This window comes from Cherax quadricarinatus, chromosome 34, assembly GCF_038502225.1.
Source record: "Cherax quadricarinatus isolate ZL_2023a chromosome 34, ASM3850222v1, whole genome shotgun sequence".
NCBI lineage: Eukaryota > Metazoa > Arthropoda > Malacostraca > Decapoda > Parastacidae > Cherax > Cherax quadricarinatus.
Genome location: NC_091325.1, coordinates 10,054,334 through 10,071,903, shown reverse-complemented (window position 1 = coordinate 10,071,903; position 17,570 = coordinate 10,054,334). Strand labels below are relative to the sequence as shown.

General features: G+C 37.0%; 1 protein-coding gene across 1 annotated transcript in view; it reads left to right on the top strand.

The window, feature by feature from the left end:
- Nucleotides 1-11,774, top strand: part of LOC128693750 (protein let-653-like) — a 169,081-nt gene extending 157,307 nt beyond the window's left edge. The window contains exons 2-3 of the mRNA XM_053783601.2: nucleotides 4,893-5,157; nucleotides 7,911-11,774. Coding sequence (XP_053639576.2) covers nucleotides 4,893-5,157; nucleotides 7,911-8,411 — 766 coding nt within the window. The 3' untranslated portion in view covers nucleotides 8,412-11,774. The remainder of the gene's footprint in view (nucleotides 1-4,892; nucleotides 5,158-7,910) is intronic.
- The last annotated feature ends 5,796 nt before the right edge of the window (nucleotides 11,775-17,570 follow it).

Genomic DNA, 17,570 nt, shown 5'->3' with positions numbered 1-17,570 from the left:
GTAGTAGCTACTGCTGCAAAAAAAAATTAATTTAATTTTTATGTAAAATATCCATGCGCATTTGACGGTATAATATGCTTTTGTTTCATTCACTTCAAGTCACCATTATGGCCAGAGATAGCACAGGATAGAGTATGCCTTCTGTGATACGTACTACTTTATTGACATTTCTCTAGGCAAGAGAGCGCTCAAGGTATCTGGATTATAATTATTCCATCTATATGGACAGTAAGTTCTCCCTCTCTCTCTCTCTCTCTCTCTCTCTCTCTCTCTCTCTCTCTCTCGTTAATTCCCAGCTACACACAATACTAATGGGACAAATGTTGACTATGCACCGTCGTACAAACACACACCAAGACACATATCACAATGTTGACATACGTTCACAGACACTTAATTCAGTTCTTTTAATTAATTCTTGTTGTCTGAAACGTTTAAATATTTACGACGTGATATTCGGCCATTTTCTTGGCCATGGTCGTATGCATAGTTGCATTTTTACATGTCCAGTTATTTGCTCTTTTTATATAGTTTTTAAAGTCGTTATATAAACGTATATGGGATGCAGCGAGTGCATAGTACTATCAAGATTTCTAGCACATCATCATCTCAACAACCTGTCGAACGGTGTGTCTCAATGCATTTAAGATGCTCTTGATTAAAGGATTTAGAGCCTCATTACACTACCTTCTACCAAACTTGATAACTTCTTGTTCCGCAAGCGGTAAATGATATAAACAATAATAATAATAATAATAATAATAATAATAATAATAATAATAATAATAATAATAATAATAATAATAATAATAATAATAATAATAATAATGAAAATAATAATGATAATGATAATAATAATAATAATAATAATAATAATAATAATAATAATAATAATAATATTAATACTAATAGCGTGCTCCAGCATCCACCATCACACACGGAACTAGCATCATAATATTTACCTTTTGGCCACCGTCTCCAGTGGCCTCTTTGGTCGCAGGAACCCGAGGCTTGTAAAAAAAATATTTTTATGTAAAGTGCTGAACTCCCCTAGGTCATTCGGTACAAGGAATTTCTGATGCTGGATCATCCACTAATAATAATACTGATGTGCCATTCTAGCGCCACCTATGTTCATATTTTGAACCATGGCTTTTTTTTTTCTATGCTTGTGCCAGTGACATACCTGTGACAGGTATCGAGAATTTTTTGTTTCCTTCGTGCAGGCAGGTACTCAAACCTTCCTGATGTTCGCATGATTAGTTTCTCTACTTATACTTAAAGCAGGTTGGCATATTTGTATTTTAATTTGCACCACCTTGTTGGCTTCGAAAGCTTCAGAGGTCATTAATCTCCAGAAGCCTGCTCAACATTTTAGCTTATCGAGCTTTAAATTTTTTACCTCTTGCATGTGTCACGTGAGACATCTTGATGGAGTGGCCGGGGTTTAATTAAGTATTAAAAACCTGCTCAATATCCTAAATATCTCAGATCAGCCTTGCCTGACGAGATGTCAGCACAGTAGCACTTAACTCATCCGGGTACACGAGGGGGGTCTTAATTCCGGGATGACTGTCGTCACTTCATGTTAAGATTTTTCCAGTAATGAAATGTTCTCCTGAAGGTGTGGTCTCCTTGATTCTGAGGATGGTGTCACCATGGTCCTGGAGGTGTGGTCTCCACTTAGGGTTCCTAAATGTGATCTACAGGTGTAATCTCATTGTTTCTGTAGGTGTGATCTCGATGCTTCTGAAGATGTGACCTCCATACTTTCGAAGGTGTGATGTCCATGCTTTTGTAAGTGTGACGTTCATAATTTTGAATGTGTGGTCTCCATGTTTCTGTAAACCTGATGCTAGCCAGACGAACCCAATACTGTTGTTAGGTATGACTTTTGTATGAAAAAAATCGTCACTTGCCTTTTCTCTTGGTTGTGCTGTTAACTAGGATGACAGCTTGTGCCTAACCAATTATCCATCCGATTAGCTAAGGTGTGCTGACGAGGTTTCACACGCTGGTTGAAGCCACGTTATGTGGACAGGGTTTGCTACGGTAGTTGCAGCTGGTGTGAAGTGGATGAAACGGGCTGGAGAAGTGGTAATGGGGGAGAGGAACCCTACCTGAGGTAGCACTCACATGGACTCTGAGAGAGGAGTAGTGGTTTATTCGTCGGAAAACTGCAAAGTGTCCCCTGACATGGGTCTTAATCAGATGTAGACCCGTTCAATGGTTAAGCATCCATTGATTTACTGTGGATACCTTTACACCCCATTTGAAAAACATACCCTCACTGCATAGTAGTTAATCCTATGGAACGGTGTTTATACCGCTTCGAGTAACGTGTAGTTACCGTGGTTTCAGGAAACTTAAGAGCCATTTTATTGACAATGACAATATTAATATTTCGTATACTGACTCACTACTCCACGTGTATGTTGCAGTGTTTAGTGATGACTGAGAGATATGCACTGTCTTTTCTGGTTATCTCTTGCACTGGTGCTTGAGTGCGTGTGTGTGTGTGTGTGTGTGTGTGTGTGTGTGTGTGTGTGTGTGTGTGTGTGTGTGTGTGTGTGTGTGTGTGTGTGTGTGTGTGTGTGTTTTTGTGTGTGTGTGTGTGTGTGTGAGTGTGTGTGTGTGAGTGTGTGTGTGTGAGTGTGTGTGTGTGAGTGTGTGTGTGTGTGTGTGTGTGTGTGTGTGTGTGTGTGTGTGTGTGTGTGTGTGTGTGTGTGTGAGTGTGTGTGTGTGAGTGTGTGAGTGTGTGAGTGTGTGTGTGTGTGTGTGTGTGTGTGTGTGTGTGTGTGTGTGTGTGTGTGTGTGTGTGTGTGTGTGTTTTAGTTTATATTTGTACATCAGTCTGACATAATCAGAAAGTATGTACTGCTACTTTAAACTCGCATAACCTGTTTTGATATTAACTTGCTTCCTAGCCTACTGATTAGAGGATTTAACTTTATTTGGAGACAACGGCAGTTCAACCAGTTAAGAGAGGGACCTGCTGGTTGCATTTGCTTTGATGAATGTAGGATTGAGAGCAATTCGAGATCGAAGAGAAAACTAGATCAATCGATCTTGAAAATAGATCAGTGTGAAGAGGTAACGTACATTCAAAGTTTTGCTCAGCGATTCTGATAGATGTAGTGACGCTATGTTGTACTTGAGTGTATCGTAGGGAATCTTATTTGTACAAAAATCAGATTCTCTTGTTAGTTATTATGCAGATTTAAAACAGCCTAGGAATACGTAAGCAACAACCTTCAGTAGGCGCGTTTAAAGAGTTGTTCTAGTAATCTGATTCCACATTGTTTTGCTGAGGAAGTTTTTATTGTGAATCGACCTGTGCGATGTTTTCAAAGAAACAATAAAATGGCCTTACATTATGGACCTGAAAAAATCAGAAGCAGTGTATATTATAAGATAAACGGAGGATGTAACGACGCTGACCATACCGAGATTTGTACTTATCTGTGTACACTGTACATTCACTGAGATTGTATGATTTAGGTTTTAAAGTATTATCGATGTTAGTAGACAGATGAATTGTGAACTGAATGATCCACGTCCAGGCGATTGCCCTTAAACTTATCAGCGTACTAGAAAGTAAAGACACTTATCTCTGGAACTGAGTATTTTAATGAATTATTTTATAGAGTAGTGTTAGGAAGCTGTCATATCCAAAGCCCTAGAATCATAATCCAGTGTCTAGCAGTGTCTTAGGTGCGATGTACCTGCAAAGTTACTCATCCTCTTTGAGAACAGTTGTCTAAGGTAGTGAAGACACGGCTGTCATTCAGTTATTTTTGGCTTATAAATTATTTACTATAGGAGCACTTTAGGTTTTCCTTATCAAAACGTCATTAGTAACTCAAGATGAATATGAGAAGTTGAAGTACTGCAAAAGTGTCAGCACAATCGGCAGTAACAAAAACAGATGCGGCATTACCTCAGGATCAGCGGCAACTGAACAACAACAGCTGTTGCAGTACTGCAGCAAAATCAGCGCAGACAAGCAGCAGAAACAATAACAATTGCAGTATCACAGGATTAGCAGACACAGCAGCAGCAACAGTAGCTGTTGTAATACTTTAGAATGATCAATAAAGCCAGCAACGCCAGTAATATTAGTAGCAAAAAATGTTTTGTTATATCCAATGGGAATGAAACAGTAATATTTATATCTCTATATCTTGTTGTTCCACATCGTTCTTCCAAATAACAAGGCATTCGCCAGGAACTTGTAACAGTAAAGTAAAATTACCAAGACACCTTTCGCAGTGACCGCGCTATTAAAGGTGACTGTCCTCTAATTTAATCTATCATTATGCCCCATCAATGAGCATTATTCCTAAAATTCCTCCACTTCATCGGTTTCAATTTCCTGTCAGGGGATTCATTCTAACGCTAAAGCAATACTTTGAGGTTTGCTGTGTATCAGCAAGCATGCCCAAGGCGTGTTTTTTCTTGGTGGGGAGGGGCTGAGGGGGGGACGGGTTATCGAAGCTTTTACCAGTATCTGTTGTCCTTTTTTTTTTTTTAATCGGGTATGGTGGAGGCTTGATGAGACTTTTTCATGTTATGATCAATAAATATATTATAATTTATATTGCATTTGTGATTTTATTTTGTAAAAGGAATGCAGACGCTTGTCTGAGTAGCAGTATAATAAACAACAAGTGTTCAAGATCTAGCAGTCTCAAAATAAAGTATTCAAACATTGTGAGTGTTACCGCAATTCAGCTATCACAGAGAATAAAGAAACCATCCACTTTTTTTTTTTTATTCGCCGGTATTCTCCCGGCTCGGGTCCTTTTTTTTATTTTATTTTATTCGCCGGTAGCCGAACTTTACGGGTGTATCCATTTTTAAGAAAATATTGAAGTATTACATTCCTACAGATTGAATACGGCGACGCTGGTGGTGCTGCTGGTGCTGGTTGTGACGACTCTTCAAGGAGTTCGGGGGTTTTCTTTCGGGCAGCTCTTCCCAGCATCTAGACGTGGTGTACGGGGATCCCTCCTGGGAAGCGTCTTCGCTGACAAAACAACAAGTAATGCCCTGAAAGAGGCTCTGAAGCAGGCTGCCACGAAGGAAACAAAAATAGTGATGCCCTCCTCCACCACCACCACCACCACTACGACAACGACGCCGACGACACGTAAGGTAAAGATGGTAGGAAAGAGTTATCAGCCAAGGAAAGGGTTAGCAGTTTCTTGTGAGAAAGATGAGAGTCGTGTGTGTAAAGACGCGTGTGTGCTTTCCTGTCTAAATTTGTGTTAGAATTTACCACTCAATCTTTTTCTTAATTGCTTATTTAACGTCCATCTCTCTAATACTTATAACTGTGTGTGTACTCACCTGTTTGTACTCAGCTATTTTTGGTTGCAGCAGGGGTCGAATCATAAGTTCTGGCCCTGCCTCTTCACTGATTGCTACTAGCTCCTCTCTCCCTGCTCCATGAGCTTTATCGAACCTCATCTTAAAACAATGTATGTGTGTGTGTGTGTGTGTGTGTGTGTGTGTGTGTGTGTGTGTGTGTGTGTGTGTGTACTCACCTAATTGTGCTCACCTAATTGTGGTTGCAGGGGTCGAGACTCAGCTCCTGGCCCCGCCTCTTCACTGATCGCTACTAGGTCCTCTCCCTCTCTGTTTCCTGAGCTTTGTCATACCTCTTCTTAAAACTATGTATGGTTCCTGCCTCCACTACTTCACTTTCTAGGCTATTCCACTTCTTGACGACTCTATGACTGAAGAAATGCTTCCTAACGTCCCTGTGACTCGTCTGAGTCTTCAGCTTCCAATTGTGACCCCTTGTTTCTGTGTCCCCTCTCTGGAACATCCTGTCTCTGTCCACCTTGTCTATTCCCCGCAGTATCTTGTATGTCGTTATCATGTCTCCCCTGACCCTTCTGTCCTCCAGTGTCGTCAGTCCGATTTCCCTCAACCTTTCCTCGTACGACATTCCCCTGAGCTCTGGAACTAGCCTTGTTGCAAACCTTTGTACTTTCTCTAACTTCTTGACGTGCTTGACCAGGTGTAGGTTCCAGACTGGTGCTGCATACTCCAGTATTGGCCTAACATACACAGTGTACAGCGTCTTGAACGATTCCTTATTAAGGTATCGGAACGCTATTCTCAGGTTTGCCAGGCGCCCGTATGCTGCAGCAGTTATTTGGTTGATGTGTGCCTCCGGTGACGTGCTCGGTGTTATGGTCACCCCAAGATCTTTCTCCCTGAGTGAGGTCTGTAGTCTTTGCCCACCTAGCCTATACTCTGTCTGCGGTCTTCTTTGCCCCGCCCTAATCTTCATGACTTTGCACTTGGCAGGGTTGTGTGTGTGTGTGTGTGTGTGTGTGTGTGTGTGTGTGTGTGTGTGTACTCACCTAGTTGAGGTTGCGGGGGTCGAGTCCGAGCTCCTGGCCCCGCCTCTTCACTGATCGCTACTAGGTCACTCTCCCTGAGCCGTGAGCTTTATCATACCTCTGCTTAAAGCTATGTATGGATCCTGCCTCCACTACATCGCTTCCCAAGCTATTCCACTTACTGACTACTCTGTGGCTGAAGAAATACTTCCTAACATCCCTGTGATTCATCTGTGTCTTCAGCTTCCAACTGTGTCCCCTTGTTACTGTGTCCAATCTCTGGAACTGTGTGTGTGTGTGTGTGTGTGTGTGTGTGTGTGTGTGTGTGTGTGTGGGTGGGTGGGTGTGTGCGCGTGTGTGTGTTTATGTACATGTCTGTGTGTACGTAATTGACCGTGCGTCCTATGATGAATTCAAATACGTCTATTGAATGTCCAAGCCCATCACATACAAAATCTTCTTTACCCCCTTCTTCCTGGATTTCATAGGACGACAACTACCCAGCCTTTCCTAAACTATACATTTATACACCCTACAAGTCATTCCATTTGTCTCCATCCTCTCTAAATGTCTCAACCACTTCAAAAACACATCCTCAGCCCTCTGGATAATACGTTTAGTAACCACATACCTCCGAATCTATAAACTACGAATTTTCTGCAAAATACTTACTCCACATATTGGTTATGTAAGTATCTAATATTATAGAATTAATTACATATATTACTTTTTAGTGTGTTGTGCCCTGCATGTGCAAAAGTGCAAAATATATGTAATGTAATTTTAACCTAATTTCGCAAGCCAAAAACAGTCCTAGGCTTTTTGTTCAGGTTTATTTTACTTTCAAATAATAAAAAATACACACACACACACACACACACACACACACACACACACACACACACACACACACACACACACACACACACACACACACACACACACACATATATATATATATATATATATATATATATATATGTATATATATATATATATATATATATATATATATATATATATATATATATATATATATATATATGTGTGTGTGTGTGTGTGTGTGTGTGTGTGTGTGTGTGTGTGTGTGTATGTATATATATATATGTATATGTAAATTATTGTAAACAAATCTAAAATATATTTAGTCGGGTTACGCTAAAATGAATTGTTCTTGTTATAATAAGGTTAGGTAAGTTTTCTAAGATTCTTTTAGAGCAAAATTATAAATTTTTGCATTAAAATTATTGAAAAATATATATCTTTAAACGCATAAGAGAAAATTTTAGAAATGACTTAATTTTAAATGAGTTCTTGCTAATTGACCAATTTTACATATTCGGCACGATATATATATATATATATATATATATATATATATATATATATATATATATATATATATATATATATATATATATATATATATATATATATATATTAAAATAATAATTGCAATAATAATAAATACATACTACAATTACCATAGGAATTATATGTTTCCATTGACTAAATCAATAACCTCTTTCCTTTCTCCCTTATCATCACAAGCAGAAGCCCTCATCGTATCCCATCACTAACTCTCCCATCTACTACATTCGTCTACCTCCCTCTCCCTACGTCTACATGCCTGGATTGGGCTACGTCTCTCCGAACAATAACAAATTCGATTTCCTCCGTCCGGAAGTGAACTTCATCAATAACGGCAAGCCCTCCAACATCTTCCACTTCAAGGCACCCCCTACCCCAACTAAAGCTGTTGCAACCACCACAACTACTACCGTCTCCCCTACATCATCTACAGCCGTTGCGACCACTACCACCACTAGCGAAGGTACCACGACTACTACTGTTTCTTCCACGTCGAAGGTGACGACGGCGAAACCGTCAAAGCCCTCGGCGACAAAGAAACCAAGTCCCATCACGTGGCTTCCAGGCCGGTGGGTCTTCAATGGACGACCCTCAGACTTATTCTTCTTTAGGTCTCCCTACAACCCATCCCACTTCGACAAGCTTCACCAGACCTACAGCAAACCAGGTATCTACATCAAGTAGATCGTGGTAGATGTAACGGTCTATTGTAAAGGTTAAAGGAGCGTCATTGATGCCTTCGGTCTCGTGATACTTGAAAACAATGCATTGGTTCATGTAGACACTCTTTTGTATATGTAATTTCTTGACTGAGATAGTCTGTAAACACAGATACACTCCTGGATATTGTTAAACAGATACTTTTGATAGTTGTAGACGCTCTTTGAATAGATGTAAAAAAAAGTCTTCAGTAGATTTAGAAACTTCTATACATATTAAAAAATTCTCTATAGCTAAAGACAAGTCTGTGTTGTCGTAGACTGTTTCACAGCAAATGGAGACAGTTTATTTCATTCTAGCAAATAGATTCTAAATAACTTAACACATTAAGAACAACTGTTGAAAAAGAAAGAAAAGTAATCAGTTATGCTACAGTATTTATATTGATGATTTAGGGTTTATTTCTCGTAAGATAGTCGGAAACTGCTCTTTTCCTCCTCGATGTAAACTGGAAACACTTAAATCAATAATTTTTAAGAAATTCTGATTTTAAAGTTTTCCTAAAACTAACAGTTATATTTTTATTGAGAAAGTATTTAAAAATGCAAAATCTTTCTGAATAATTTAAATTCTTGGTCGTTCTGTGGTCGTTTTTATTTTAATTTTCTAGAAAGTTTTATTGAAAAAAGTGACTATTGTAAATGTTATTTTCTCATTTATAAAAAAAATCTAATTTAATGTAAATTTTTAATAATGAGAGGCCGTTTTACGAATATTAAAATTTATGATAAAAATTTGAAAAAAAAAAAAAATAATATGGTAAAATTCCATTATTTAAACAAAAGATTTCAGACGGTGGCTATTATAGACCAACAGGGTATCGTTAGATCATTTGCCATATACTTCATTGCGAACTGTGGTCTTCCAATTTTGTGGAATTTCAGTTTGGTAACGCTTATTTTTAAAGGATAGGTGCTTGAATAAACACAGTGCTTTCACTCTTTTTGAAGACGATTAGCCTGTTGAGTTTCTCTATTTTTTCTCTCTCTCTTCCATGAAAAAAAAAATTATACGCTGTTATTTAGTAAAATGCAAAAGAGCTATAAAGAAAATCTTGAAATAGGACACTCCAAGCTCTTTTGTGAAATAAATCACAGCATTAAGATCATTTTATTACAGAAGCGTTCGAATTGTTATGAGTTTTCTTTTACATCAAAGTATATCTAGATACCTTAAGCTGTAGAGCATTTTGTAGAGAGGAAAGGTATATACGTATTTAAACTATACAGATTAATATATTCTAGAAAAATCTAGCCTCGCTGAGGTTTAACATTTCTGTGCATATCATTAGTGTTAGTCCATTGTCGCCCCTCATTTATGATGTCGTTATCTTTATATATGTGTGTGACGCATTGATGAATTTGTCTTGATCATTCCCTTCACAACCATGACGCATTTTGAAGTCGCTAATTTTTCGTAGGCATAACACATCTGTGATGGTGAGAAACGTTCACACGATTTGTTTGTTTAATACCTGAATCCTTAATATAATTGGTTGTTGATCGGAAAATATTGTATGATAGATTTCCAAAACAAAAATAATTCACGTTATTTACATGTAGTGACATATATAATTTAGTGATTTTTTTTAATTTAGTATGTGATAAAATAATCTTTGTTTAGCTCTCTCTTTCTCTCTCTCTCTCTCTCCTCTCCCTCCCTCCTTTCTCTTTTTCTCCAAAATATTAGATTTAGTGTGATTATCGTGGAAATAGTTTAAATTTAAATTTTTAATCACAAAAAATATTTTTTTTCGACTAAGACTATATAGACCTTGAAATATTGATAAGATTTCCTTTAAAGTGTAAGTCTGCTTAAATCTGATTCTGAATAAATATAGACGTGTTTGTATTTCATCTTATGCTCAATTTAGCTTAGTTTGAAGACGAAGTTTTGACAAAATAGGAAGTGGAGAGATGGACTAGTTTTTATCTGGCCTGTTATATTTGTTGCCATATGTAAAATGATCAAGAATCTGTGAAAACAAAAATGTTCTCTTTAGAAAAATGTATCAAGCGATAAGGTGGCAAAAATTAGGTAAATAAGCACATATGCAACTTAATGAGTCATATTTAAGTTAAAGTTATACCCACTAGTGACTTAGTGGTAGCAGAGGTGTTAGTATTAGTAGCAGTATTAATAGTACTAGTAGTAATAAAATGTTTCAAGACAATACAGCTGCCTATATTCTGTGTAACTGTGTTTAAGGGCTGACTCGATGCACTTGTGCCCATCAGGGGTTTGGCGAAACCCTAGATGGGCGAAACATTGCCTTAAAAAAGTCTCATTAATTTGCATATGCATCCATTTATCTAACAATTGTGTGTATTACTTACAATGATTACAGTAGGTGGCAGATTCACTTACGTGTGTAGCATTGCTGGTGTTTAGGGTTTTCGGATGCTGAGACCGCAAATGTTTGGTTGATGTAATTGAAAGTTTTTGGCTGCTATAATTGTAAGTTTATTCAATGTTATAATTGGCTTTACAAGTTTAAAAACAAGTTTTGCATTATTTTGAGTCTGAGCGAATGTTCAAGCCTGCTTTGCATTGCTACTGCTTAAGTCATAATATAATTTAGGCTTTGACGAATATATCGGCTAAAGAACTCATTTTATTGATGTCTCAATGAAAGTTTTGGTACCTTCTGTTATTATTTATGAATTACTTATGTATTTGGGTACATTTGTTTTTCTTTAAAGCTGCTTTTGCTGTGTTTGCAACTAAATGCAAAATTAGTTATTGCACTAATTCAAGTACGTATTCCTCATTGTCAGTTCTTAGTTGATACAGAGAGGAATCCCAGTTTGGTTAATTGCCGAGCTGTATATCTTGTGTTGTACTGCAATCAACCAGTAGCTTAACTATTTCCATTTAGTTAACTTGAGTGGCTGTACACTCTGTTCTTTATATCTCAGCAAACAGACAGCTGTCGATACATAATATTGTCTACATTGTGTGATTTATTATTTCAGTAATTCAACGATTTATCTTTAACATCATAAAAGTATGAACTCTGCCCTCTTTGGAGTTTTAACCAGTTCAGGTTTTCTCGGAACAAACCTGATTGCCTCTAATTTCCCAAGAACACTACGACTCTTATGGGTTAAGCGATGTCATTGATTATATTTCTAAATATAATATACGTTCAGTAATTGCGAAATTTATATTAAATTCACGTATGTAAAATGCTAACACCTCATTTTTGCATGAAATTAGAGTAAGTGTCACGAATTTTAATTTGCAGTGTTTGTATGTTGCAGTATCGCAGCACAATGAATTGCATATGTGCGTTTCCTGTGATGTGTCTTGAATGTACGCGTGAGATTAGTGCTTGTGAATGCTGTATATATATATATATATATATATATATATATATATATATATATATATATATATATATATATATATATATATATATATATATATATATATATACTTCTTGATTTGCCGGTACTATCCCGGCCCGGGCCTTTTCTAAGTGGTGGCCCGGCCTTGGCTCCCTTTCCGGGGAGTATCTCAGACTAATGTCTGCCATGGGAGGAGGTGCAAGTACCTCCTCCTCGTCGGGACCAACTGTCCCCAGGCCTAGCCACATTCCCCGCCCTCACGGGGCTCGTAGGGAGAAGCTAGGCCTCTCTGGTCTGCCATCCCCACCTCAAGGGGGCTAATGGGAATGGCAGTCTCGTGAGCTGCAAGCTCGGGCTCAGGCACATACCCTACCCTAGAAGAGCGGGGCATGGTGTCGATATATATATATATATATATATATATATATGTATATATATATATATATATATATATATATATATATATATATATATATATATATATATATATATATATATATATATATATATATATATATATATATATATATACGCTGTTGTGCTTCTTTTACATTTTTATATTTTACCTTTTTTGTAAATATTTGTTATTGTTTTGCTGTGTTAACGTAGATCTTTGGCTTCGTTATGTGTTATTTATTTCACAGTTTGTTTTTCTCGTTATCTCTATTGTTACTTAAGAGCTCCGTGTCTCCCACTAGTATTTTCTTCATTACTTTTCTACACTGTTTCGTCTGTTCCTCTCGTCGTGAATAAATTAACTGTAAACAAACGACATTGACTTTCCCGACTTGACACATACCTTTTAAAGAGAATGTTTACTTTATGCACTTATTATTTGTTTTAACATATTTACCAGTGTTAATGTATATATTTCAGGATGGTATGGAACATTAAGTTATGCTCAGTGTGTCAACTGTTGTGATGTAATATATACTTAAGGTTTTGAATTACACCTTTAAAGGAAGGTGCGGGAGAGGCTTGATACCGGTGAATGGCTCTTCATCCGAGGAATAAGAGCTCCACTCCACTTCTTTGGCTCAACATTGATTATGTTCCATTCCCCAGACGCTGTATGATCCTTACGAGCTTGGCACTTCCCACTTAAATATATTAACAATAATGTCTTTGCAGGACCTGGTTTATACAAAATATATGAGAAGGTGAGAGATTAAATATGATTGTAAGAAATCTGTGACTGACGACAGACGATGTATTAAACGATATATGAAAGACAGCAAACCACAGAAGATCGACTGCTTGATGGCGGATACAGAAAGGGCAATAGAACACAAACACCATGTTTACTAGATAGAAATTAGAGGAAATGGTTATATATATATATATATATATATATATATATATATATATATATATATATATATATATATATATATATATATATATATATATAATAGGAAGAAAACGTTTACTGAGGCAGTTAAAGACGACGCAGGGATGACACGTGCAGTAAATGAGGCTGCAATATTGCTGGAACATAGCAAGTGGTCACGTGTCCAAGCCATTCAATAGAGAAAAAACTAACCAATATAATCCAAGGGTAAAGAGAGGTGAAGGTCAGATTAGGGACAAAAGGCAAACGTGAGAGGAAAATAATATTAAGAAGCTCAAATATAAAGAGCGAACAGAGAAAATAATAATATGGCGTTACAAATTGCGTAGATATCTGAGGAAAACCTATACACTTCGACTGAATTTTACAGGGGAGAAACAGGTTGAAATACCAAGCAGTTTATACTGAGTGATTCTTCTGGGTGCAAAACAGGTGATTTTTTTTATAGCAAGAAACAAGGTAAAATGAAAAGACAACAAACATTAAGGTCGAGGAGAATCGAACGTAATAATGAAAAACTTATTACATTTATATATTACTGTATATATTCTCTAACTTAACGCTCCAACCAATGTTTCCAGTTCCCTTGCATTTCAAGTTCTCACCCACAGCCAAAGACTTTTTAAATCCACACCTAATTTCGTAAACAAACCCTATATGAAGTGCATCTTTCAATAGCTCTCATATCCTGACCCGTCTTACTAACAATGTACTTCGTCTCGGTTGTATCATTTACACTATAGCTTTCAATCTCATCCGCATCTTTCATCCTCACCCCCTCACTATCCTCTCTCCACACAAACTAACATTATCCAACTCCTTCTTTCGCTCTGCTGCATACTAATTGAACAGTTACTTAGCAGCCCGCCAAAAATAACCTTTAATTTCATATTCTAGTGTATACTGAATCTTCCACGAAGCATGTGAATTGGCTGAAAATACCTTATAAAATTAAGTCAAGCACTGACTTTATAGCCTAAAACAAAACAAAAGGAGACACAAACAGATGCACTGTTATTATAGGAGATCATATAATTTAGATATAAGAAATGCACTGATTATCAGACTGCACTGTATATATGGAATACATTTTTGAATAATTATTTCCTGAGGAGCAAAGATAATGGTGGCAGGCGAGCGAGTATAACCAAAAAATCTTTCATAAGCATCACTGAGAGGGCAGCCTTAAGAACGAATACTTAGAGAGCAAATTGACTGGGAGACAAGAAACCTGTATAGAGAAGGGATGTAGAGCGCAACGCAATTGCATACAGTGTCAAAGAACCTCGTTGTCTAATAAGCTAAAGATCCAACGAGGATGAATGGAAAAGAACCAACATTACTGGATTTATATTCAGCCAGAGTCTCGCTGTTACTGTAAGTAAGTAAGTTTATTCAGGTATACACAAATACAGTTACATATGTGTAGAGAACCTAGGATAACCCAAAAAAGTCAGACAGGTACCGAATACGAGGTACCTGTTGAAGAAAACGATCATTGTTGCGTCATTGAACATAAATTCTATATGGAATATGAGATTAGAACAGAGATATAGCGAATATGGAAGAATTGGAGAGTTTTTCTGTGAAATGCAGTAATGACGAAAGAAAAAAAAACATAAGTGGAAAGAAAAAATGATACAGCAGCTAGGACAAAAAAATCTAACTACTACGAACTCCCACCAGGGAAGTTGAAAAAAATTCGTGAGACAGTTTCGTAGGATTAAATGACTGTTGATTGTTGCGGCTATCTAGAGGATATAAATTTGTGTCATTGTGCTCTTTCGTATTTACAATGTCTCGTTCCGACGAAATAATTTTATAGAAAGTGCTAAACAAATTATTTATGTAATTTATTTAATAATATATTTTTATTAGTGAAGAAGACAAGTTTCATGATAAAAACACAGGCTTCCATCAAGGAGTAAGTAGCAATGTTTAGAAAATAACATAGTAAATTGCAATAGTAATAGTCGAAGTAGTAGCTCCAGAATTAAAGATTAAATAATAATAATAATAATAATAATAATAATAATAATAATAATAATAATAATAATAATAATAATAATAATAATAATGATAATGTGTTTAGTCCGCACTCTATTTACTCCTCTCTTATTAGTAACCACTCTCACGATTTTTAAAACTGCCTGGTATTTCTCCTCACCTATTTTTATCACTTCTATAATGTGGCCGGATGTGGTGGAGGATGAAACTAGTGTCTTTTTCTTCGCTGTCCTGACCTCACGTGTCCTGACACGAGCAGGAGTGGAAGCTCAGACACAGTAGTTCACTTTCTTAGCAGACAGTCTCGTTATTTTCTTATAACTTCTCCAGGAATAAGTTATGAGAGGCCTCCAGGAAAATGTTTGAGCATAAATAAGTTATTAGTTTTACTTAATTTATACTATAACATGCGAATATAGGGAACGGGATGAAACTGGAACTACCTGGTGGAGAGAGTTGTCATTTTTTCACTTGTTTTTCTTTCTTTAATGTTCATATCTTGTGGGAACCTGTTTGAAATGAGAATCATCTGAAGATCGAATGGTCACTGGTAAGGGGATGTCCATGAGAAATATAGCAAGAGTGGAACCGTTAATGGCTGCCAGTCATAGTGTAATAATTATAATCTTGATGTCCGTAGAGTTGAGCCAAATGACGAACACTAATAAAACTGGGTTAGTACACCACCTAACAATAAATCTCTCTCACGTTATTAGGTGTAGTTTAAATGAACAGTGCAATGATTCCACTGTAGTCAGACTACGTCATAGTTTCCTTCAATCTATTCTCGCACCATGAGTGATACACGTGAAGATTTGAACGTTCCTAGTGCTGTTCATCCACCGCGCTGCCAGACGTTTAGCGAACGTTTCATTAATTCGTATATTTGTGGTTAAATATGTTTCTGAGGTTTTCTATTGAGCTAACTTAACCTAACAGCATTTTTAAGCTTGCACTAAACTCTCAGAAAATGACACAGTGAATCGTGTAAGAAAGTAAACGTCATAAAATGATGATAGGTTGGTAATGAAAATATATATGTAAATAAGGCAAGGCTGCTGCGGTCACTGTAATTGCTTCCTCCCCGCTCACCTTGTCTGTTGCCTTGACATACTGCCTGGTGTGGACCGTAATATTCCATTTGGTCTACTCCAATTATCTGTTCTCGGGACATTGCGCCAGCCTTCAAGGAGAGCGGGCGTCTCGCTCTACCCCAGCCTGGATCATCAGTTAAGATTTTTTTTCTTGCATTCTTCCCGGAACGTCCTGTCCTCATACACCGGCCGCTGGGCAATTGGTTTGAAAGCCATATATCACCTACTATAGGTTTGGGAAAAAGCCTGTCGTTACGGAGTCAGGTAGGTTAAAGAGGTTGCCTATACCGGAGTTTAGGCTAGGGGGTCCGACTGACCTAACTGGGAATATATTGTTCCTGTCTTTGAGTAATCTTATTCTCCATTACCTACGCAGATGTGGTGATATATGCACCAGACTTAGCAGAAGGTCTCACACGGCAAAAGTCGTCCTAGTTATTATAAATCAACAAGAACTATTACTATCCTCCAAATAGCTATTATTCAAATTCAGTAAAAAACTAAGATTAGGTAAAGAAATGTTGAAATCTTCATACAGCTGCATGGCAATAATTACTTTATTTTGGAAAAAATACATTTCAGAGATTATTCACTGATAGTAAACATTCTGGAAATAATATATTTTTTAAAGTGCATATAATAGGAGTGTCAGTCACAAACCGTTATGATACGGGGAAGTTGACTGGCTGGGAGGTACACAGTACGTTATGACTGAGAGTAGAGAAGGTGGTAGAGGGGCGTGCAAGTACCGTAATTGGCGATGAGGAGAATAATTGTGTGGAAGGGAGGGAGAGAAGAATGAAAAATGGACAAAAATAAAGGGAAGAAGGTAGAGTGAGAGAAGAAAAAATGAGCTTTCTCCATTAATTAACCTTAAATTAATTCTGTAAGGAAAAAGTGTAACTACAAGTGCTATGATTAACATAATACTTTATTAAGGTCAAATGTTTCTGACCCATTTCTTCGTCACTGCTTAAATATTTAACAAAACATCAAAGAAAAAATACGTAAACTAGTGACTAATTAACTTCACAGCTGCTACCATATTAAAAAAATCACTTCGTAAATTGAAGAACTGCTGCTTCCGCACTATTTAATAGACGATTTTTAAGTAATGACTCTAATTATGAAGATCCCAATAAGGAAAGTGCTTTGACACCAGTGAAGAGCTCTTGATCCAACGAACTGGAGCTACCATCTCTATCCTTGGGAACGAATCTGATTGCCTCTCATTATCCCCAAGGCGGCGCTATATGATGCCTGCAGATTTTGCGATTGTAATAATAATAATAATAATAATAATAATAATAATAACATTAAG